The sequence below is a fragment of the Chiloscyllium plagiosum genome, unplaced genomic scaffold (assembly GCF_037043375.1).
Source record: "Chiloscyllium plagiosum isolate Xiang-an unplaced genomic scaffold, Cpla_swu_hap1 HiC_scaffold_12, whole genome shotgun sequence".
NCBI lineage: Eukaryota > Metazoa > Chordata > Chondrichthyes > Orectolobiformes > Hemiscylliidae > Chiloscyllium > Chiloscyllium plagiosum.
The window spans coordinates 21300444-21325682 of record NW_028270150.1 but is presented as its reverse complement, the minus strand read 5'-3'; the positions used below and the strand labels follow the sequence as shown (position 1 = coordinate 21325682).

General features: G+C 43.9%; 2 protein-coding genes across 10 annotated transcripts in view; both read right to left on the bottom strand.

Moving 5' to 3' along the window:
- LOC122555403 (histone H4 transcription factor) overlaps positions 1–10140 on the bottom strand; it is a 54282-nt gene extending 44142 nt beyond the window's left edge. Inside the window, exons 1-2 of the mRNA XM_043701377.2 lie at positions 10037–10140; positions 424–625 (exon numbers count right to left, since the gene is read on the bottom strand). Of these exons, the coding sequence (XP_043557312.1) occupies positions 424–580 (157 nt within the window). The 5' untranslated portion in view covers positions 581–625; positions 10037–10140. The remainder of the gene's footprint in view (positions 1–423; positions 626–10036) is intronic.
- A 10556-nt stretch (positions 10141–20696) lies between these two features.
- Positions 20697–25239, bottom strand: part of prdm15 (PR domain containing 15) — an 85993-nt gene continuing 81450 nt past the window's right edge. For all 9 annotated transcript variants that reach the window (XM_087992486.1, XM_087992484.1, XM_087992491.1 and 6 more), the window contains 2 exons: positions 22796–23053; positions 20697–21562 (listed from right to left, as the gene is read on the bottom strand). In XM_087992486.1, coding sequence (XP_087848612.1) covers positions 21029–21562; positions 22796–23053 — 792 coding nt within the window. In that variant the 3' untranslated portion in view covers positions 20697–21028. The remainder of the gene's footprint in view (positions 21563–22795; positions 23054–25239) is intronic.

Genomic DNA, 25239 nt, shown 5'->3' with positions numbered 1-25239 from the left:
AGTCCATTGGCCCATCTGATCAAGATCCCATTGTAATCTGAGGTAACCTTCTTCGCTGTCCACTACACCTCCAATTTTGGTGTCATCTGCAAATTTACCAACCATTCTTCCAACGTTCACATCCAAATAATTTATATAAATGACGAAAGGTAGTGAACCCAGCACCAAACCTTGAGGCACACTGCTGTTTACAGGCCTCCGGTTTGAAAAGCAACCCTCCACCACCATCCTCTGTCTTCTACCTTCGAGCCAGTTCTGTATCCAAATAGCTAGTTCTCCCTCTATACTAAGTGAGATATCAGAGGACACCAGTGCCCCTGGAACCACATAGAAACAGGAATCAGAAAAGGATGTGAGGGGCAAAGATTAAAACAAAAGAGACAATTGGGACTAGACTCAAGAGTGATCTCAACGGATATTTACCTAAATCTCCGAAGCTGTCATACTCATTGACATACTCTTTCAAGTGCACAGCTATGTGGTCGCAGAACTCCTCCATCGTCTTCCCAACAAAGGCACAACCATCCCATTCACAGGACAGTACCAGTTCCAAGTACTTGATGCTTTTTCCAGGGGCCATGTTCCAACCAGATCATTCCACTCAGGACGTTCTTCTCACCAAATACTACAGATGATGACAAAACAAAGATTTTCTGATATCATTTCTTTTCCCAAATAAAAGAAAACAAAACAAGCTCAGAATTGGTTCTCATCATCCCCACTGCTGTGACAGAAGATCCAAAATTATACTTGCTCCTTTAGACTGAATAGTGCCTTACAGTGGCAGCTTGAATCAAAACAGTAAACCACATTGTTCAAGGATACCAGGTCATTTGGGAATGTGCAAATTGGTTTTGTGCAAATTAGAATGAGCTTTTTAATAATATTAGGAAAGATTCAGTCTCAGCCAAATCAACTTCAAAAATTGGCAAAAAGAAACATGGAGAGGATTCACAACATTAATGGCACACCATTGTTGAGAATAAAAACTTACACAACATTCTACTTTTAGGACCAATTAGAGTCACAGAGATGTACAGCATGGAAACAGACCTTTTGGTCCAATTCATCCATGCCGGCTAGATATCCCAACCCAATCTAGTCCCACCTACCAGAAACTGGCCCATATCCCTCCAAACCCTTCCTATTCATATACCCTTCCAGATTCCTTTTAAATATTGCAATTGTATTAGCCTCCACCATTTCCTCTGGCAGCTCATTCCATACACATATTACCTTTGAGCGAAAAAGTTGCCCCTTAGGTCTCTTTTATATCTTTCCCCTCTCACCCTAAGCCTATGCCCTCTAGTTCTGGACTCCCTGACCCCAGGGAAAAGACTTTGTCTATTTAACCTATCCATGCTACTCATGATTTTATAAACCTCTGTAAGGTCACCCCTTAGCCTCTGACGCTCCAGGGAAAACAGCCCCAACCTATTCAACCTCTCCCTATAGCTCAAATCCTCCAACCCTGGCAACATCCTTGTTGAAATTCCAGAAAGCGTCACTGCAAGTAGGAATTTCAATATTTATCATGTTGATTCAATGTGCCTCATACAATAAATGTATTTTAACATAACGTTTGTGAGAAGATTTGTAGCTCGGGTGCTCGTTGCTGTGGTTCTGTTCGCCGAGCTGGAAGTTTTTGTTGCAAACGTTTCGTCCCCTGTCTAGGTGACATCCTCAGTGCTTCGGAGCCTCCTGTGAAGCGCTTCTGTGGTGTTTCCTCCGGCATTTATAATGGCCTGTCCTTGCCGCTTCCAGTTGTCAGTTTCAGCTGTCCGCTGTAGTGGCCGGTATATTGGGTCCAGGTCTATGTGTTTGTTGATGGAGTTTGTGGATGAGTGCCATGCTTCTAGGAATTCCCTGGCTGTTCTTTGTTTGGCTTGCCCTATAATGGTAGTGTTGTCCCAGTCAAATTCATGTTGCTTGTCGTCTGCGTGTGTGGCTACTAGTGATAGCTGGTCATGTCGTTTCGTGGCTAGTTGATGTTCGTGGATGCGGATCGTTAGCTGTCTTCCTGTTTGTCCTATATAGTGTTTTGTGCAGTCCTTGCATGGGATTTTGTACACTACATTAGTTTTGCTCATGCTGGGTATCGGGTCCTTCGTTTTGGTGACAAAATCCCACAACAAGGCATCGAGATAGAAATTGTCCCGTTGGGCAGACGCAGCATGGGTTCATGAAGGGCAGATCATGCTTAACTAATCTACTGGAATTCTATGAAGACCTTACAAACACGGTGGAGAACAGGGACCCAGTAGAATTGGCGCACCTAGATTTCCAAAAGGTATTCGACAAGGTGCCGCACAAAAGGCTGCTGCATAAGATAAAGATACAAGGTGTTGCAGGCAATGTATTAGCAATGAATAGAGGATTGGTTAAACAACAGGAAGCAAAGAGTGAGAATAAATGAGTACTATTCTGGTTGGCAATCAGTGACTAGTGGTGTGCCTCAGGAATCAGTGTTGGGTAGCAGTTATTTACAATTTATATAGATGATTTGGAGTTGGAGACCACATGCAATATGTCAGTTTGCGGATGACACTAAGATGAGTGGTTGAACAAAATGTACAGAGGACTGTAAAGGCACATGAATCGTTTAAGTGACTGGGCAAAAGTCTGACAGATGGAGTATAATGTTCATAAATGTGAAGTCATGCATTTCAGTTGGAATAACAGTAAAAAGGATTATTACTTGAATAGTAAAAAATTGCAGCACTCTGCTATGCAGAGGGACCTGGGTGTCCTTGTGCATGAATCACAGAAAGTTGGTCTGCAGGTGCAACATGTAATTAAGAAGGCAAATGGAATTTTGTCCTTCATTGCTAAAGGGATCGAGTTTAAAAGCAGGGAGATTATGTTGCAGCTGTATAGGGTGCTAGTGAGGCCACACCTGGCATACTGCACGCAGTTTTAGTCTCCTTACTTGAGAAAGGACTTATTGGCACTAAGAGGGGTGCAAAGGAGGTCCACAAGGTTGATTCCAGAGTTGAGGGGGTTGGCTTATGAGGAATTTAGAAGAATGAAGAGAGATCTTATAGAAACATAAAATTATGAAGGGAGTAGATAAGACAGAAGTAGAAAGGATGTTTATACTGGCAGGTGAGACTAGGACAAAAAGGTATACCCTAAAAATTAGGGGGAACAGGTATAGGACTGAATTAAGAAGGAACTTCTTCATCCAGAGGGTTATGAATCTATGCAATTCCCTGCCCAGTGAAGCGGTTGAGGCTTCCTCAGTAAATGTTTTTAAAACGAAGATAGATAATGTTTTGAAAAGTGAAGGAATTAAGGGTTGTGGTGAGAGGGTGGATAAATGGAGCTGAGGCCACAAAAAGATCAGCTATGATTTTAGTGATTGGTGCAGCAGGCTTGAAGGGTCAGATGGCCTACTCCTGCTCCTAGTTCTTATGTTATGACTGGGTCACAGGTAGGAAAGGCAGTCCCCAAAGCCCAAAATATGCACACTGAAGGTTGTGACTCTGATCCAAGGTCATACTGCCAACCCCTTCTCTAACTTATTGAATTTTCCTTCTCCTAGTCACCTCAGCAGGAACCAAATTGCCCCAATGGGGCTGTTGGTAGATGACAGAAGCAACTGAACATGCAAAACTATGGCAGGACAAGGAAAAGGAGTGTAGGTTGAAAAGAAAATGTAACTTGTTGATGAGCAGAAACCTAAAGTTTCAAACAAATGATTTCCTGAAAATGCAATGTAATAAAGTCACCACTGTACCACAGGAACATAGGGCTGTTCTCATAAGAGAAGATTACTGGTAGCGAATTTAACTTAGGTGACGACACCCCAGGAGAGTGATGAGATTGAGAATGCAGGACCTTCAGACAGTACGGTATGGGGATCAATTTGCTCAGTTGGCTTTACAGCTGGTTTGCGATGCAAAGTGATACCAACAGTGCAAGTAGATAAACCAAAGATTAAATAACATTTGCATTTTATAAAAAGAGAGAAAACAGTAAAGAAATAATGATAAAATTTAAACATAACAATAATTAGACTATGGTGCGTTGTGAACATCACATCACAACAAAGATGTTAAAACATTACATATTTAGAGAGAAAGTATTGTACATCATTACTAGTATATTACCAAAGCTGGAAAAGCATATTTATGAAGAGAAACAGATTTAAAATGAACTATGTCTAGTGAAATAATACTCTATTAGGAAATGCTAGAAATACCTAGTAGTAGGCCTGGCAGCATCTGAAGAGAGTTAATTTTTCATGTTGATAAAATTTTAATCAGAAAACCACTGAACTGGAAGTTAACTGTTTAGTAACATAGGAGGAAGCCATTCAGCCTGTCGAGCCTTTTATAGAGTCATGCAGCACAAGAGACTGACTCCTCAGTTCAACCAGTCCATGCCGGACACAATCCCAAATTAAACTAGTCCCACCTGCTTCCTTCTGGCCCATACTCCTCCAAACTTTTCCTATTCATGTATCTATCCAAACGTCTTTTAAATAATTGTACCCACATCCACCATTTTCTCAGGAAGTTCATTCCACATGTGAACCACTGTGTAAAATATTTGCCCCTCATATCTTTTTTAAAATCATTCTTCTCTCACCTTAAAAACGTGCCCCCAGTCTTGCAATCCCCCATCCTAAGGAAAAGACAACTAACATAAACTCTATCTGTACCTCTCATTACTTTATAAACTTCTATCAGATCACCTCTCAACCTCCTACCCTCCAGTGAAAACAGTTCCAGACTATCCAGTCTTTCTTTATAATTCAAACCTTCTATACCCAGCAACAGCCTGGTAAATCTCTTCTGAAACGTCTCCAGCTTGATAATATTCTTCCTATAACTGGGTGACCACACAAGATGTTCCAGAAGAGGCCTCATTAATATCCTATATAACCTCAACATGACTTCCCAACTCCTAGAGGGGAAAGTGAGGACTGCAGGTGCTGGAGATTAGAGTCGAGTGTGGTGCTAGAAAAGCATACCAGTTCAGGCAGCTTCTGAGGAGCAGGAGAATCGACGTTTCGGGCATGAGCCCTTCATCAGGAATGAGGCTTGTGGGTCGGGGGGCAGCTGAGGGATAAATGGGAGGGGGGTGGGGATGGGGGAAGGTAGCTGGGAATTTATTAGGCAGATGAAGGTGGGGGAGGGGGAAACGATAGGTCAGAGAGGAAGGTGGAGTGGATTAGTGGGAAGGAAGACGGATAGATCGAGAGGGCGGTGCTGAGTTGGAGTCTTGGGACTGGGATAAGGTGGGGGGAGAGGAAATGAGGAAACTGGTGAAATCCACATCGAGCCTGTGTGGATGCAGGGTCCCAAGGTGGAAGATGAGGTGTGCTTCCTCCAGGCGTTGGTTGGTTAGGATTTGGCGATGGAGGAGGTCCAGGACCTAAATGACCTTGGTGGAGTGGGAGGGAGAGTTAAAGTGTTCGGCCACGGGGCGGTGGGGTTGGTTGGTGTGAGTGTCCCAGAGATGTTCTCTGAAATAATCCGCAAATTGGCATCCTGTCTCTCCGATGTAGAGGAGACCACATCGGGTGCAACGGATATAGTAGATAATGTATGTGGTAGTACAAGTAAATTTCTGTCAGATGTGGAAAGATCCTTTGGGGCCTTGGACGGAGATGATAGGGGAGGTGTGGGCACAGGTTTTGCACTTCTTGCATTGGTAGGGGAAGGGGCCGGGAGTGGTGTGTGCTGGTGGGTGTGGGTCTGACAAGGGAGTCGCGGAGGCAATGGTCTCTCTGAAACAGAGAGGGGTGGGGAGGGAAATATATCCCCAGTGGTGGGGTCTGTTTGTAGTTGGCGGAAGTGGTGAAGGATGATGCAATGTATCCAGAGGTTGGTGAGGTGGAAAGTGAGGACCAAGGGGGTTCTGTCCTTGTTGCAATTCCCTCCCCTTCCTGGACCTCTCCATCTCTATCTTCAGCGACCAACTAACCACAGACATCTACTACAAACTCACTGACTCCCACACAAACTTGGATTACACCTCCTCCCACCCTGCCTTCTACAAAAATGTCATAATTTCTTCCCAATTTCTCCACCTCTGTTGCATCTGCTCCCAGGACGACCAATTCCACCACAGAATATCCCAGATTGCCTCCTTCTTCAAAGTCCACAATTTCTCCTCCAATGTCGTTGATGATTCCCTGCAGCACATCTCCACCACTTCTTGCACCTCCGCTCTTGAACCCCACCCCAACAATCGCAACAAGAACAGATCCTTCCTGGTTCTCCCCTTCCAGCCCACCAACCTCCGGATATATTGCAACATCTTCCACCACTTCTGCCACCTACAAACAGACCCTGCCACTAGGGATACATTTCCCTCCCACCCCATCTGCATTTCGGAGAGACCATTCCCTCCGCAACTCCCTTGTCAGATCCGCCCCCCCCCCCCCCCAACCAGACCACACCCCACTCCCGGCCCCTTCCCCTGCCTACGCAAGAAGTGTAAAACCGGTGCCCACACCACCCTCTTACCTTCTTCCACATCCAACAGAAATTTACCTGTATTTCAACATACATCATCTACTATATCTGTTGCACCCGATGTGGTTTCCTCTACATCGGGGAGACAGGACGCCAATTTGCAGATCGTTTCAGAGAACATCTCTGGGACACTTGCACCAACCAACCCTACCGCCTCATGGCCAAACACTTTAATTCTCCCTCCTACTCCACCAAGGACATGCAGGTCTTGGGCCTCTTCCTTCGCCAAACCCTAACCAACCAATGCCAGGAGGAAGAACGCCTCATCTTTTGCCCTAGGACCCTGCAACCACCCACGCTCAATGTGGATTTCACCAGTTTCCTCATTTCCCCTCCCCCCACCTTATCCCAGTCCCAAACCTCCGACTCGGCACCACCCTCCTGACCTGTCCATCTTCCTTCCCGTCTATCTGCTCCACCTTCCTTTCTGACTATCATGTTCCCGCCCCATCTTCATCTACCTACCACAGTTTCAGCTACCTTCCCTCCATCTCCATCCCCCTCCTATTTATCTCTCAGCCTCCCCGGCCCACAAGCCTCATTCCTGATGAAGGGCTTATGGCTGAAACATTGATTCTCCTGCTCCTCGGTTGCTGCTTGACCTGCGGTACCTTCCCAACTCCTTTACTCAAAGGACTGAGCAATGAAGGCAAGCATGCCAAATGCCTTTTTAACCAACCTATCTACTTATGACATAAACTTTAAAGAATTCTGTACCTATACCCCTAGGTCCCTGTGTTCTATAACACCTACTCAATGCCCTACCACTAATGTGTAAACCCCACTCCTGTTTGTTGCACCAAAACGCAATACCTCACATTCACCCAGATTGAACACCATCTGTCATTTTTCAGCCATTAGATCGTTGCTGATCATCAACTTCAATGCTATTTTCCTACGCTATTCCCATCCCTTGGTGTCATTAATCTCTAGAATTGTTGTCTCTCTCTAGATGCTGCCAGTGCTGCTGACTTGATTTAATTTTAGTTGTTATTGAAAAGTGTGGTGCTTTAAAAGCAGAGCAGGTGAAGCAGCATCTGTGGAGCAGGAGAGCTGACATTTCAGGGTTTCAGAACATGTTTTTATACTTCTAATAATGACTGATGACCTGCAAGAAACTATCATAGCTTTACTTAAATTATTTTTGTTAAATTATAATCTGTATGATCTTCTAGTCCTCACAAAATGTCAAACTGAATTATCTGGATTATTTCACTCTCCAGAGACTGCCCAACTTGTTGAACGTTTCCTGTATTTTATCAAATTTCTGAATTCAAACAAGAACACAATCCTAAAATCCAATTCTGATCCAAACTCTAAAATCTAACAGTGACCCCAATTCTGATTTTATGCTCAGTCGTATTCTCTGATCCTATCTCCCTCAGCCCTGACCCCAATAATGGCCTTTTATCATATCCTGAATTGGACCTTATCCAAAATCATATTACCTCTGATCCTATCCCCAAATCTGAGCTTTGACCATGGCTACTGATGCTAACCCCAATCCTGACATTGATCATATCACCAATCCTGAACAATTTATCCCGATCCAATCCCTGATCCTGACCCCTTACTTTGTCCCAAATCCTGATCCTTAATCCCCTGATCCTATTCCTAATGGTTACCCCGATCCTATTACTAACTATGATGTATTCCCAATGGTGACCCTGGATCCTGATCCTAATCCCAGTGGTGACTTCTGATCCTATTACCAATCTTGATCCTATTCCCAATGGTAACCCCTTATTCTAGTCCTAATCCTGTTCCTATTTCCAATGGTGACCCCTGATCTATTACCAATCCTGACCACTGATCCTATTCCCAATCCGGGTCCTATTCCCAATTCTGATCCTATTTTCAATGGTGACTCCTGATCCTATTCCCAATCCTGTGCCTATTTTCAATGGTGACTCTCCGATCCTATTCCCATTGATGACCATTGATCTAATTCCCAACAATGACTCCCTGATTCTATTACCAATCCCAGTCCGATTACCAATGGGGACTCCCTGAATTCATTCCTAATCCCAGTCCTATTCCCAATGGTGACTCCTGATCCTATTGCCATTGGTGACCTCTGATTCTATTCCCAATCCCAGTCCTATTCCCATTGGTGACCCCTGATCCTATTCCCAATGCCAGTCCTATTCCCATTTGTGACCTCTGATCCTATTCATAATCCCAGTCCTATTCCCAATGGTGACCTCTGATCCTGTTACCAATGGTGGCCTCTGATCCTTTTCCCAATGGTGACCTCTGATCCTATTCCTAACCCCAGTCCTATTCCCAATGGTGGTCTCTGATCCTATTAGCAATGGTGACCTCTGATCTTATTCCCAATGGTGACCCCTGATCCTAATCCCAATAGTGGCCCCTGAACCTAATCCCAATAGTGGCCTCTGATCCCAATCCCAATGGCAGCCCCTGATCCTAATCCCAATGGTGGCCTCTGATCCTAATCCCAATGTTGGTCTCTGATCCCAATCCCAATGTTGGTCTCTGATCCCAATCCCAATGGTGGCCTCTGATCCCAATCCCAATGGTGGCCCCTGATCCCAATGGTGGCCTCTGATCCCAATCCCAATGTTGGCCTATGATCCCAATCCCAATGGTGACCCCTGATCCCAATGGTGGCCTCTGATCCCAATCCCAATGTTGGCCTATGATCCCAATCCCAATGGTGACCTCTGATCCCAATCCCAATGGTGACCTCTGATCCCAATCCCAATAGTGGCCTCTGATCCCAATCCCAATGGCAGCCCCTGATCCTAATCCCAATAGTGGCCTCTGATCCCAATCCCAATGGCAGCCCCTGATCCTAATCCCAATGGTGGCCTCTGATCCTAATCCCAATGTTGGTCTCTGATCCCAATCCCAATGTTGGTCTCTGATCCCAATCCCAATGGTGGCCTCTGATCCCAATCCCAATGGTGGCCCCTGATCCCAATGGTGGCCTCTGATCCCAATCCCAATGTTGGCCTATGATCCCAATCCCAATGGTGACCCCTGATCCCAATGTTGGCCTATGATCCCAATCCCAATGTTGGCCTATGATCCCAATCCCAATGGTGACCTCTGATCCCAATCCCAATGGTGGCCCCTGATCCTAATCCCAATGGTGGCCTCTGATCCTAATCCCAATGTTGGTCTCTGATCCCAATCCCAATGTTGGTCTCTGATCCCAATCCCAATGGTGGCCTCTGATCCCAATCCCAATGGTGGCCCCTGATCCCAATGGTGGCCTCTGATCCCAATCCCAATGTTGGCCTATGATCCCAATCCCAATGGTGACCCCTGATCCCAATGTTGGCCTATGATCCCAATCCCAATGTTGGCCTATGATCCCAATCCCAATGGTGACCTCTGATCCCAATCCCAATGGTGGCCCCTAATCCTATTCCCACTCCTGGTTCTGTTATCGATCCTGACCCTGACCCAGATCCTAAATTCAACCTTGCTTCCTAACGTTCGGCTCGAATGTGAACGATAAACGCCAGCCCGTGCAATGTGCCCTGTGTGGGGTGGCCCGGGTCTGTGCGGACACTCACCGCCGGCTCAGGATCAGGCCGCACTCCCCACGCGCTCACCTCACAGCCCGTTACTATGACAACCGGGGACGGACCGTGCCCCGCACACCCCAAATGACTCCGCGCCCGGGCGTGGACCTGCTCTCACCCAGCGCGCGCGCCCTGGCCGCACTCCTCCCGTGAACTGTGCACACGCACGCACACCCAACACAGCCCAGCCCAACCCCACGAGCCGCGCTCCCACTTCCCCGGCGTCTCCGTCTCGCGCCGCTCACCCTCGCATTTACCGCCTTCAATGACGTCCCGCCCCCACCCCACATCCATTGGTCCGGCTCCACCTGCCCTCCGTACCTTACGTACCCCTGATAGCTCAGCCAATAAGATGCGGGAACTGAGGCGAAGAGACAGCCAATGGCGGCGCTGTGCACTGCCACGCACGGCGTCGGGTCGCATCGAACGGCAAGGCCGCCATCTTTGTCGGGGGCAGTCGTGGAACAATCCCCAGTGGAGTAGGCCACTCAGCCCCTCATACATTGGCCTGGCTTTAAAACGTCATGGCTGATGTGAGTGTTGCAATTTCCTGCCTACCACAGATATCCTTATCAAGAATTCTTGTACCTAAAGATTATCAAGGATTCTGCATTCACCACCTTTTGAGGAAGATCACAATAATCCACGAAAAAAATACGGTTTTGAAGAAGTGGTCCTAAAACGTTAACTCTGTCTCTCCACTGATGGTGCCTGGCCTCTGGGTTTCTCTGGCAATTTCTCCACAGTTCTTGAACATAGAACATTACAGCGCAGTACAGGTCCTTTGGCCCTCAATGTTGTGCAACCACTCTGAAGCCCATATGTCCTGCACAATTCCCTTTTTGTCCATATGCCTATCCAATGACCATTCAAATGCCATTAAAGTTGGCGAGTCTACTCCTGTTGCATGCTTCCACGGCCTTACTACTCTGAGTAAAAAAGCTACATCTGAAATCTATGTCTATCACTCCCATCATCGTCCAAGGCAAAAGGCTCTCACTGTCCACCCTATCCAGTCCTCTGATCATCTTGTAAGTCTCTATTAAGTCACCTCTCAACCTTCTTCCCTCTACCAAAAAGTGTCAAGTCCCTCAGCCTTTCCTCATAAGATCTTCCCTACAAACCAGGCAACTCCTAGTAAATGTTCTCTGTACCCTTTCCAAATCTTCCACATTCTTCCTATAGTGCGGTGACCAGAACCGTATGCATGCAACACACCAAGTGTGGCTGCACCAGAGTTTGTACAGCTGCAACATGACCTCACGGCTCCGAAACTCAATCCCTCTACCAATAAAAACTAACACTCCGTATTTCTTCTTAACAACCCTATCAACTTGGGTGGCAACTTTCAGGGATCTATGTACATAGACACCTGATCTCTCTGCTCATCCACACTACCAAGAATATTACCATCAACCCAGCCCAGCTCTGCAGCTTATCTATGTACCTCTGTAACTTGCAACATCCTTCAGCGCTATCCACAACTCCACTGACCTTCATGTCATCCACAAATCTACTAACCCACCCTGCTACGCCCTCATCCAGGTAATTTATAAAAATGACAAACAACAGTGGCCTCAAAACAGATCCTTGTGGTACACCACTAGTAACTGAACCCCAGGATGAACATATCAACACCACCCTCTGTCTTCTTTCAGCTCGCCAATTTCTGATCCAAACCGCTAAATTGCCCTCAATCCCATGCCTTTGTATTTTCTGCAATTCTGATCTTTATTTAGAAAAGTACTCCAATTTTAGATGGATGACTCCTTATTTTTGAATAGTGACACCAGAGGGAGGTGAAGATCTGTTGGTATTATTACTGGACTCTGGATTAGTGGTGCTGGAAGAGCACAGCAGTTCAGGCAGGATCCATAGAGCAGCGAAATCGACGTTTCTGGCAAAAGCCCTTCATCAGGAATTATTACTGGACTCTTAATTCAGAGACCCAATGTACTGGGGATCTGGATTCAAAACATATTGCAGCAGATGGTGGAATTTGAATTCAATTAAAATCTGGAATAATGAGTCTAATGATGATCATGAGTCTCTTGCCAATTAACAGGAAAAAAACCCATCTGGTTCACTAACATCCTTTAGGGAATGTAACTGCCATTCTTGGGGAGACGATGGCCAAGTGGTACTTTTGCTAGATTATTAATCTAGAGACCCAGGTCTTCATCTAGGGACTTAGTTCAAATCCCACCACAGCAGATAGTGGAGTTTCAGTTCAATAAAAATCCAAACCGCTTCCAATGAATTTATATCCTTCCTTAAATAAAGTGATCGACTGTGCACAATACTTCTCATGTAATCTCACAGAAACATGGAAGGTAAATGCACGAGTAGGCCATTTGACCCCTCGAGACTGATCTGCTATTTAATATGGTCATGGCTGATCAATCCCACCTCCCCACCTCACAAGAGCTATATCTACCTCCTTGAAAACACAATGTTTTGGCCTCAACTATTTTCTGTGGTAGTGAATCCCACAAGCTCACCACTCTCTGGTGAAGATGTTTCTCAATCTGAAAAGTTTAGCCTCTTATCCTTAGACTGGTTGTGGACTCTCCAACATTAGGAATATCCTTCCTGTATCTAACTTGTCTAGTGCTATTAAAACTATTATAGGTTTCTATGAGATTCCCTTCATTCTTCTGAAATCCAAATATAATTCCTAACTGACTCAATCTCTCCTCATACGTCAGCCCTAACATTTCAGACATCAATTTGGTAAACCTTATATTGCCTCTATTGCAAGAATATCCATCCTTAGATAAGGAGAACAAAACTGTACGCAGTATTCCAGATATGACCTCACCAATGTCCTGTACAATTGCAGCAAGACATCCTTGTTCCTGTACTTGAATTTTCTGGCTATGGGAAGGCCAACATAGAATGAGCCTTCTTTACTACTGGCTGCACCTGCACGCTTACTTTCAGTGACTAGTGCATGAGGACACCCAAATGTCGTTGAACATTTCCCCCGCTCAATTTACAGCCATTGAAATAATAATCTGCTTTCGTATTTTTGCTACAAAAGTTGATAACCTCACAATCATCCATACTATACTGCATCTGCCAATGCATTTGTCTACTCAGCCAGTCTGTCTGAATGGGATTTGTCAGCTCTCAATCCCATCAATTTCTCCAACACCATTTTTTTTTACTAATACACTTTGCTTCAGTTCCTCCCTGTCACAAAATCCTGTGTTCCCCAACGTATCTAGTATGTTAGCGAGTTTTGAGAAGATTTGTAGCTCAGGTTGAGGTTCTGGATTTAAGTTTGCTCACTGAGCTGGAAGATTCGTTTTCAGATGTTTCATGACCATACTAGGTAACACCTTCAGTGAGCCTCTAGTGAAGCATGGGTGGTATGGCCTACGTTTTATTTGTGTGTTTAGGTTTCTTGGGTTTATGATGTAATTTCCTTTTCTTTTTCTCACAGGATGGTAAATGGGATCCAAATCAATGTGCTTGTTGATTGAGTTCCGTTTGGAGTGCCATGCTTCTATGGATTCTTGCGCGTGTCTCTGTTTGGCTTGTCCTAGGATGGATGTGTTGTCCCTGTCAAAGTGGTGTCCTTCCTGAGCTGAATGTAAATATACTGGCGAGAGTGGGTCATGTCTTTTTGTGGTTAGTATTTGTTCATGTATTCTGATGGCTAGTTTTCTGCCTGTTTGTTCAATGTGTCCTTATATACAGATGAAGAAGGACATCACTTTGATTGGGATAATACATCACCACAGGAATTGACATCACCAACCCAAGGAAACCTAAACATATATAAAAAGTGGGCCATACCACCAGTGCCTCACTGATGATGTTACCTAGTAGGGTGACTAAATGTCTGAAAATGAACCTTCCAGCTCAGCGAGCAAACCTACATCCAGTATCTAGTATATTATTAGTGTCCTTTTTGAAAACAAAAGCAAAGTATGAATTTAGATTATCAGCCATTTCTTTGTTCTCCATTATAAATTCCCCTTTTTCTGATTGTAAGGGACAGACATGAGTTTTCACCACACCTAGATAAACTTTTCCAGATAGATATGTTCTCTGCAAGCTTATTCTCATACTCTATTTTTTGTTTCTTAATCAGTCATAGAGATGTACAGATCTGTTATTTTTCTTTCCCATTTTAAGCTTTTTTTTGTATCAAAACTCTGTAACTTCCCTCATAAGCAATGGTTTGGCACTGTTCTCTTTACACTCGTGGCAGACAGGAATAAAATTTTGTAATTTACCCATTCACTCTTTGAATGTTTATCATTGCCTATCCACAGTAATTCCTTTCAGTAACATTTCTGAATCCATCATAGCCAACTCATGCCACATACCATTGTAGTTTCCTAATACTAATCTCAGAATCACTCTATTATAATGGAGAATTCTATCATATTATGGTCCCTTATCCCCAAAGGGTCTCTCACAACTAAATTACTAATTATTATTTTCTCATTGCAATATGGCCAGTCTAAGGTGGCTGTTTTCTACTTGGCTTCTCAACATATTGGTCAGAAACCAACCTGTATACATTCTAGGATATCCTCCTCTACGGTATTGTGACTAATGTGATTTGCCCAATCTTTATTGCCCAACCGTCACGGACTTCGTTAGCATGTGCGTGGAGGACTGTGTACCAAGGAAGTCATTCCACGTGTTGGGCAACCAGAAACCTTGGATGAACCTGGAAATCCACTGCCTACTAAAGGTGTACAGAAAATCCAGACATGCCTTCCAAAAAGCCAAAGATGCCAAGAGGCAGTACCAGACAAAGGTAGAGGCCCAAACCAACCATACTGACACCTGCTGCTTGTGGCAAGGCCTGCACAACATAACAGCATACAAAATGAAGCAGAGCAAGATAGCAGACAAAACCACATCCCTCCCTGATGCGCTCAATGCTTTCTATGCTCAGTTTGAGTAGAATGCTAGTGGCAGAGTGTCACCTGCCCCAACAGCCCTAGATGCACCTGTTATCTTGTCACCGCTGCAGACGTCCGATTGTGCACTTCATTGGGAGTCAACCCAAGGAAAGCAATGGGCTCGGACAGAGTTCCCAGCCATGCAATTAGGTCCAGTACAGACCAGCTGGTGGAGGTACCCATTGACATCTTCAACCTCTCCTTGTTACAATCCAAAGTCCCCACCTGCTTCAAGAAGACTACCATCATCCCAGTATAAAAGAAAGCACATAGAATGTGCCTTAGTGACTACCGCCCAGTGGCTCTTACCTCCCTAATCATGAAGTCCTTCGAGAGGCTGATCATGGCCCACATCTACTCTACTCTCCCAGCCTGCCTTGAACCCCTGCAATTTGTCTACCGATGTAACAGGACTCCATTTCCTTAGCTGTGCAATCATCCCTGGTACATCCGTACAACAAGGTCACTGACATCAGACTCTTACTAGTGGACTACAGCTCCACCTTCAACACCATAGTCCTCTCCAGACTAATCTCAAAACTCCTGAGACATTAAGTTTCAGCTCTGCCCTCTGCAACTGGATCCTCAGCTTCCTGACCCACAGACCACAATCACTGAAGATGGACAACTGCACCTCCTCCACGATCGCCCTCAATACTGGAGCTCCCCAAGGCTTGGGTGTTATGGTGCAATGAGAACAATCTCTCTCACAATGTTAGCAAAATAAAAGAACTGATTATTGACTTCAGAAAGAAAGGAGGACACACCCCCATCTATATCAACAGAGTGGAGGTTGAGAGCGTCAAGTTCCTTGGAGTAACAATAACTGACGACCTGCCTTGGACTTCCTATGTAGGTGCGATAGTCAAGAAGGCACAACAGCGCCTCTGCTTCCTAAGGTGACTTAGAAATTTTGCATGTCCATAAGGACCCTCACCAACCTTTACAGATCTACAATAGAAAGCATACTGCATCATAGCCTGTACAGCAACTACTCTGCCCAGGACCACATTAAACTACAGAAGGTTGTGAGCATAGCTCAGACCATCACGGAAGCCAACCTCCCATCCATGAACTCTACTTACACTTCTTGTCGCCGCAGAAAGGCTGCAAACATCAAAGACCCTCCCAACCTGGTAATGCTCTCCTACAACCTCTTCCCTAAGGCAGGGATTATAGAAACTTGAATACATGCACCGACAGGTACAAGAACAGCTTCTTCCCTGCCATTATTAGACTGAGCAATGGACTCGCTAACTTCACAAAGCATTGATCTTGCTAATGTTGATCTTCCTTTGCATTCCTCCTGTGCAATGTAACCTGTATGCCTTGCTCTGTCTAAACACACTGTCATCTATATGTCCTTGTTTGCCATGATCTGCCTGTACTGCTCGCTACACAGAGCTTTTCACTATGCTTAGCTACATGTAGCTCAATAAATCAAATATATGATTTTGGTCCATAATTAAGGTTGCTGCTTTACCACGTGCACCTCTGCCTGTTTAATGCCATTTCCGATGTGCCCACTATCGACAATAAACGATAACATTCTATTAGCTGTCCTAATTAGTTGCTATGAGCATATTTATCTTTTACAATTCACGCGTGGGCATCTAGATTCATGCATCTCAGAACTCTGTAATCTTTACACATTTATCCTTTCTGCCAAAATAGACAATCTCTAATTTTCTTAGATTATATTCAATTTGCCAGACCTTTTCCCACTCACTAAACTTATACCGTTATAGCATCCTTATGTCCTCTTCACAACTTCCATTCCTGCCTATTTTTATGGTATCAGCAAACTTAGCAACAATACCTTCCTTGATAGAAATCATTTATCTCAAGGGTTACTGGACTTAAAATGTTAACTCTGTTTTCTCTTTACTGTCAGACCTGCTTTGTCTCTCCAACACACGTTGTTTTAAATTTCCGATTTCCAGGATCTGCAGTTCTGTGTTCATTTATCCTTATTCTCTTTCCTGTTAGCCAGCCGCTTTTCCTTCCATGCCAATATGTTATCCCCTATTCCATGAATCTTTATTTTCTGCAAACATTTTGATGCCTTGCTTTATCAAATACCTTCTGGGAATCCAAGGACAATACATCTATTGTTTGCCCCTTTATCCAAGCACATACTACTTTCAGAAACTGCAAAGAGTTGGTTAAATGTGATTTCCCTTTCAGAAAACTTTGTTGACTCTACCTGCTTATCTTGATTTTTTTTTGAAGTGGCTTTCTGTAATGTCTGTAACAATAGCTTCTAAATTATTCTCTGGGAGAAATGTCAAGCTAACTGGTCTGTGTTTCCTGCTCTATGTCTCATTCCCATTTTGAATAAAATTAAATGTTACATTCACCATTTTCTAATCGAATGAAATCTTCCTTGAAATTAGGGAATTTTGGAAAATTAAGCCAACTATCTCACTGACCAGTTCTTTACGACTCCAGGATAAAGTCAATCTTCTTTAAAGGGCTGAAGATATTTTTGTTTTTACAAGATTCAAATATACAACTAATATTACCAAAAAGACCAATTCAATCACTATAAAAAGTTGTGGAAATACTCAGTAAGTTAGAATGAAGCATATAAGGGGAGGAAAAACAGGTCATATCTACCTAAAACATTAACCTTTTTATCAGCACGAGGTAGAAAAATTAAAGATTTCAAGATTATAAAAGGGACGATAGTGGGAAAAAGATAGAAAGTGAAGAGGAGAGATAAGTGACAAAAGAATTCATAGTGTAAGACCAAAGGAAATGATAATGGTAAAAAAAATCTCCCTCCACTATTGATACTCAGTAACAGCAGTGTGTAGTATCTACAGTATGCACCGCAGAAGTTTGCTAAAGATCCTGAGTCATCCAAGCCCATGAGCAATTCCATCTAGAAGGACAAGGCCAGCAGATACACGGGAACACCACCAACTTTAAGCCACTCACCATTCCTAAACTTGGAGATATATCACTGTTCCTTCACTATTGCTGGGTAAAGAAAGTCCTAGGAATCCCTTCCTTAATGGCATTGTGGGACGACCCACATCATGGACTACAATTGTCCAGGAAGGCAATTTTCCACCACCTTCTCAAGGGCAGTTACAGATGGGCAATAAATGCCAGCCCAGCCATTGCACCCAAATCCAATAAGTAAATAAAAAATCCTCCCCTTTTGATCTTTTAATGCCCAATCCTCAACCCAGTTTCATTTGCTTACAATTTACTTCTAACATTTTCTAAAAACCACAAGAACTACTGATACAGAAATAAAAATAGATGTTGCTGGAAAAACTCAGCAGCTATGGCAGCATCTGTAAAATCAGCGTTAAAGTTTCGGGATGGGTGACCTTCCTTAGAACTTTTGATAGCTAGGAAAATATTGGTTTATATGCCGAAGACAGGGGAAGGAGTAAATGCTAGGTGGGGATAGAGCCCAAAGAGAGGGAAGAATAGTTGGACATACAAAGGAGTGATTAATGATTTGGCTAGGAGGGTGAATAGCTATTAATGGAGGCTGTTAGTGGCTAACAAAGGATAGTGTTTAATGGCAGACTACGTGATAAGACATGTTGTGTGGGGTAAGAGGCTGGACCATGGGAGAGTTCAGGCCCTAAAATTATTGAACTCCATATTGAGTCCGGAGGGCTGCAGGGCCCCCAAGCAGAAAATAAGGTGTTGCTCTTCAGACTTATGCTGAGTTTCACTGGTAAACTTCAGCAAGCCTAAGGTAGAGATGTTGGCCAGGGAACAGATTGGGCTGTTAAAGTGGCAGGCAATTGGAACGCAGGGTCATTTTTGCAGACAAAATGTAGATGTTCTGCAAAGCAATCAACCAGTCTACGCTTTGTTTCCCCAGTGTAGAGGAGGTCACATTGTGAGCAGCGAAAGCAGTAGAACGGATTGTGAGAAGTGCAGGACAGCGGTGCTTCACCTGGAAGTACATTTGGGCTCTTGGTGCTGAGGAGGGAGGAGGTAAATGGGCTGGTGTTGCTCCTTCGGCGATTGCAGGGGAAGGTTCCATGGAGCTGGTGGAAGTTGGGAATGAAGGAAGTGGACCAGGGTTTTACAGAGAGAACGGTCCCTGCAGAAGGTGGACAGGGGATATGTGTCTGGTGGTGGCATCTCGCTGGAGCTGGCAGAAATGGCAGCTGGTCTTCTGGATGTGGAAGCTGGTGGGATGGTAGGTAAGGACAAGGGGAACCCTATAACTGTTGCAGGAGATAAGAGAGGGGGTGAGGGCCGATGTGTGGGAGATGGGTCATACCCTGTCAATAACGATGCTGGGGAATCCTCAGTTGAGGAAGAAGGTGGACATTTCAGAGGGTCAACGTTCCTGATGTAGAGCTTATGCTCAAAACATTGATTCTTCTGCTCCTCGGATGCTGCCTGACTGGCTGTGCTTTTCCAGCGCCACACTTTTTGATTCTGATCTCCAGCGTCTGCAGTCCTCACTTTCTCCCAGACATTTCGGAGGCTTCCTTGTCAAAGTTGGCCTCATCGGAATATATGTGACAGAGATGGATGAACTGAGAGAATGGAATGAAATGGAATCTTTACAGGAAGTAGGAAGCAAGGATGCATCGTCCAAGTAGCTGTGGGAGTTGGCGGGTTTACAATGGATATTAATAGCTAGTCTATCCCCAGATATGGAAACAGATAACATTTTCTAGCTCTGATTAAAGGTCATTAACCTGAAACATTCCCTGTTTCTAACTCCACTGATGCTGCCTGACCTGAATGTTTCCAGCAGTCAGGGTAAAACCTGTGGTTATAACATTTGTTCTTTGTAAACATGTATTATTTGCATTCCCAATTTCTATGTAATGTTAAAAGGTACACAGTGCAGATGAAGAATAAAAAGAAATTAGATCCGATAACCTGCTAGTGTTTACTATCTGCACTAACACATGGTCATTGGATCAGATGCAAGATGGTTGCTGGCATGTACGGAATGTGAGAAGGGCACAAAGATTGTCAAAAAAATTCTAGCATTGACCTACATTGCCATTTTCTCCATCAAAACAAGGGAAGTAGGATATTCTTACGTACCAGCCAATTATGTTTTAGCAAAGATATCTTATTGCTGAATTTTTTTCTTCAGCATTATAACATTTTCTGAAATTTTATTAGTGTAAGTGTTCAATTGCTTTTAAAGGATGTACTAGGCAGTGTCCTGATGAAGGGCTTTTGCCCGAAACGTTGATTTTCCTGCTCCTCGGATGCTGCCTGACCTGCTGTGCTTTTCCAGCACCACTCTTATCTAAACTCTGGTTTCCAGCATCTGCAGTCCTCACTTTTGCATAGTATGCTGCACAACTGAACCATTTTTCTCCTTCTTTAACAAGGAGTGGACGGAACTGAAGATAAGTAATACATACAATAATTACATTTGTATACGTATGTTCCTGATAGTGAGTATATACAATAGAGAGAGTATAAAGGTGGGGAAGGAAAGAGAGATTCTAGAAGCAGCACATGTCTGGATTTTCAGATCAAAACTATCTTTCAGTTTGAATTAACAATCATTTCAAATGGATGAGTGCCAGCTTAAAAATCATTCCCATTCTTTCAGAAAAATCTAATATATAGCATAGATTTCAGTGTAAGTAAGCGGATAAAGCAGAATGTACATCTAAACGAACCACAATGACCCACAGCTGGAGTCAGCAGCTGTGTTGACCAATTCACAAATCCAACTTATCCTAACTCACATCTCAAGATTGTCACAGGATTGTAGGTACATTTATTTTTCACTTCAAGTCTGCTTTGTTTTAAGGATTTAATTTTTTTTAAAAATGTTCATTTTAAATCACGAATATCACACTCATGACATCATCTTTCTGCTGTGTTCATGTTGTCGCCTCCCAAACTGGAAACCTGTGTAGAATGGAGAAAAGTGATTGAAGATGGGTGTTTGATGTTGCAGAATCAGTAAACTCTGGTGCAGATTGGGAGAGGGGGACTGTACCAACCCCTACGTAAAAGTGCTCAACGTCGGCCACAATTGACTTTGTGTTCCGTGTTTCTGATATGAGGGTGGGGGGTAGAGGGGCTGTCTTTAAAAATTGTATATCTGCTGCTGGGTCTGTTGGGATTGCGGTGTCTGAATCTGAACTTGCTGCTGCTGCTGTTGTTGCTGCTGCTGTTGCTGTGCTGGTGCTGGGGCTGGCTGTGCCTGGAGGATGTGGTGAGAACTGTCCCCGGCTTGTGGTAGAGCCCTCCAGGTCATGGTGTGCTGCTGTTCACCCAGTGAGCTGTCCACTGGGGCAATGGAGTTGACGAAGGTGGTCAGGTTCATGGACTGGGCAAGGGAGTGAGCCTGTTGGGCAGCTGCTGGCTGTGCCTCGATCTGGATCTCCATTGGCCGGCTGTGCACCACAGTGGAGCCGCTGATGGAGTCAAAACTGACCGTCAGGATAGAGTCAAGCTGCATTTGACGATCCTGTAGGGTAAGGTTGGTCACCGTGATGGGCTGGAGGTTGGTGAAATGGGTGCCGGCCACTGTACTGATATTGGGCGAGACCGCAATGTTAGTCAGCCCAGCGGAACTGGTTGCCGTGGTAGCATTTGAATCTCCTAGTGTCACGACCACCTAGATCAAAAGAAATAATTTCCTTTTAAAAAAAAGTCATGAATACAAATTAAACACTGGAAAGAAAGAATATGTACATCTATACAGAGGCCTTTGCAACTACAGAAAATCCGAAACTGATTAGATGCCTCAAGTATGTTTGCTGCTGCACAGTCAGAAATGCAAAAGGTGTACACAAAATATCACAGCTGAATGGGAGCTCTGCTTGGTGTCCTGGCTTGTGCTCACTTTTTAAAAAAAAATTCATTCACAGAATATGGGCATCAAGGTGGTGGGAAGCTGCCTTCTTGGAGCCACTGTAGTGCCCCCTACAATGCTGTTAGGAAAGGAGTTGCAGTGACAATGAAGGAATGGAATATACAGTATTTCTAAATCAGGATGGTGTGTGGCTTAGCAGGGAATCAGAAAATGATGGTATTTATGTGCACTTGCTTAACAGCGAAACAAAATCACTAGAAATGATTACCCAGTCATAATTTCATTGCTGATTGCAGGTCTCTGCTGTGAAAAAATTGGCTGTCGCATTTTCTATGTTACAGTACTGTCTACAAAAACTGGCTGTAAAGTATCTTAATACATCCTGAGTCATGAAAGGGATATCTGTAAATACGTCTTTTTTTTATTTTACTGTCAGTGGAGCATTAAAGAAAGACTTGTATTTATGTAGCATATTTCACCACCACTACAAATCTCAAAGCACTTTGTAGCTAATGAGATACTTTTGTAGTCACTGTTATAAGAAACACAGCAGCTAAATTGTGTGCAACAAGCTTCCACCAACAAAATGTGATAATGAACAGATAGTCTATTTTCTAATGTTGATTGAAGGATAAATATTGGATAGGATACTGGGGATAACCACTCGTATTTCTTCAATTTAGTGTTGGGATCTTTCACATGAATCCAACGGGATTGACAGAGTCTCAGCTTTTAATATATCTGACAGTACAGAATTTCCTTGCACTGTCATCAGCCTAATGCTTCTTGCTTAAGTTCTGCAGTTGGGATTTGGACCATGAATCTTGTGAATCAAAAGGTGGTACTATTACACCAACTGAGTGATGACTGACACAGGGCCAATCCCTACAAGGCAATTACTGAAACAGCAACCCTGTTTAAAAGGGGGAGTTCTCTGTCAGTGACCCAGTTTAAAGATGGAGTCACTTCATCATGGCTTATATTGATTATCACATACAAGTTCCAATCTGGTTTTCACCATGATCCCTCACTGACCTGACTCATATTCTGTACTGCAGAATCGGTCTCATCATCAACAGTTCCTGTGAAACCGGTTTCTTTATCTGTGTAAGTGTACATTGTTGCCTCCTCAGCAGCTGTTGCTGATTCATCATCATCGTCCTCATCATCCTCATCTTCATCTTCTTCCTCCTCCTCCTCCTCTTCTGTCTTCCATTTCTTCTTTTGCCCTCGTTTCGATCTTTTCACTTCACCCATTTCTGTTAGCTCGCTCTCATGTAAGCTGATGTCTTGCTGCAACAAGTGTAAAATAAGTTAGTTATAACCATTGTCAAGTACTGAGTGTCAGTCTCAAACACAGAGACACACAAATGGTGATGTGTTACTGTTCACCTCGAGAAAGCAAGTTATTTTGCCAACATACACATTTACATGAATGTTATAATTTGGAACCAAGGTCAATGGGTGATATAAACTCCAAAATTCCACCTATCTCTCCCACTCTATCCACCGTTATTGGTATTGCAAGTTGATATTTGATCTGTTTGACCACTTAGGAATGCACCTTCCTTATCCATCAAGTGCGGGTGTGGAATGTGAAAATGGAGCTGCTGGGTCAGAGCCATGGATATAATCCCATGTGCCACAAGACCTTCATATATGTGCTCACACACACACACAACCGCAACAGCAGGAATCAATGGCTTTAGCATTTGCAGACCATTTGGGAAATAAGGCAGGGCAAGTGACTGAGGTGTCAGTGGGGGAGTAGTTTGGGGCCAGCAACCATAATTCTATTAGTTTTAAAATAGTGATGGAAAAGGACAGACCAGATCTAAAAGTTGAAGTTCCAAATTGGAGGAAGGCTAATTTTGACGGTATTAGGCAAGAACTTTCAAAAGCTGATTGAGGGCAGGTAAAGGGACAGCTGGAAAATGGGAAGCCTTCAGAAATGAGATAACGAGAATCCAGAGACAGTATATTCCTGTTAGGGTGAAAGGAGAGGCTGTTAGGTGTAGAGAAAGCTGGATGACAAGAGAAATTGAGGTTTTGGTTAAGAAAAAGAAGGAAGCATATGTCTAGTATAGACAGGAGAGATTGAGTGAATCCTTAGAAGAGTATAACGACAGTAGGAGTATACTTAAGAGGGAAATCAGGAGGGCAAAAAGGGTACATGAGATAGCTTTGGCAGATAGGGTTAAGGGATATTATAAATACATAAAGGGCAAAAGGGTAACCAGGGAGAGAATAGGGCCCCTCAAAGATCAGCAAGGCAGCCTATATGTGGAGCTTGGATGGGTATATGAATAGGGAGGGTTTAGAGGGATATGGGCCAAGTGCTGGCAAATGGGACTAGATTAGGTTGTTTATCTGGTCGGCATGGACAAGTTGGACCGAAGGGTTTGTTTCTGTGCTGTACATCTCTATGACTGTATGTGGTGGTGATGTGCAAAACGATAAAGGGTTTTAATTGAGTAAATAAATAATCAGCAGAAGAGTAGGCAATCAAAACACACATATAGGTGACTGTCAAGAGAACCAGACTTGACATAAGGAAACTTTTTTTTAAGCTTTGCACAATGGATTGTGATGATCTGCATTGCATTTCTGGAAAGGTAACAGAGGTAGATTCAATGGTAATGTTCAAAACAATCAGATAAATGCTTACAGGGAAAATGCACAGGGCTACTGAGAAAGAGCGGGGAATGTGGAAATAATTGGAATTCGGGCATAATGATGGTCTGAATGGCTGCCTTTGTTTTGATTTTAATGTGGAAACATGTAGGCATTTGGCAACCAAATTATTGGACTGTAATGTAATTAGCCAAATATATGATCAAACTGGGTTCGTGACACCACCATATTTCTGCATTTATTGATTTACCAACATCTAAGGTTGGGTTTTTTAGTCTTGTGGTAGTTCTAGTAGAGGTGGGCTCCCAATTGAGATGGTGAGAGCCCTAATTAGGGGCAATTTAAATGGCACACCAGTATTTTGCTGCTGGCAGAACAGTCCCAATTACAACCATCCCCAAGTCTGAGCAGTGCCCCATCACCTTCAGTGAGGCTGCCAAAGTTCCTGAGCTGCTGGCCCAGTGATGGAGGTCCCACAACAGTGAGAGCCCTTCATCAGCTGCAGTTACAGACTGAGCTGGATTGGAGGCCACCTTCAGAGGATTGAAATGCAGCTTCTAACAACTGCAGGCTCTGGACCCTCAGCAATTCTTGATTGAAGAGACCCAGAGATCCCAAAGCACCTAGTCAAATCCAGCCCTTTCTTTCTGTTGCGGCACAAGTACAGTAGGATATTGGCAGCAAATCAATGGATGTTTGTAGCCAGCATGGTGTGTCAGAAGTTAGGACATCAGGTCCCTCGGATTATCAGTATTTGCCTCAGAACTCCAGAAAAATCATAAAATAATTATATCACAAAAGGAAGCCGTCATATCCATGCTGGCTCTCAAAGAAAGTAACTCAGC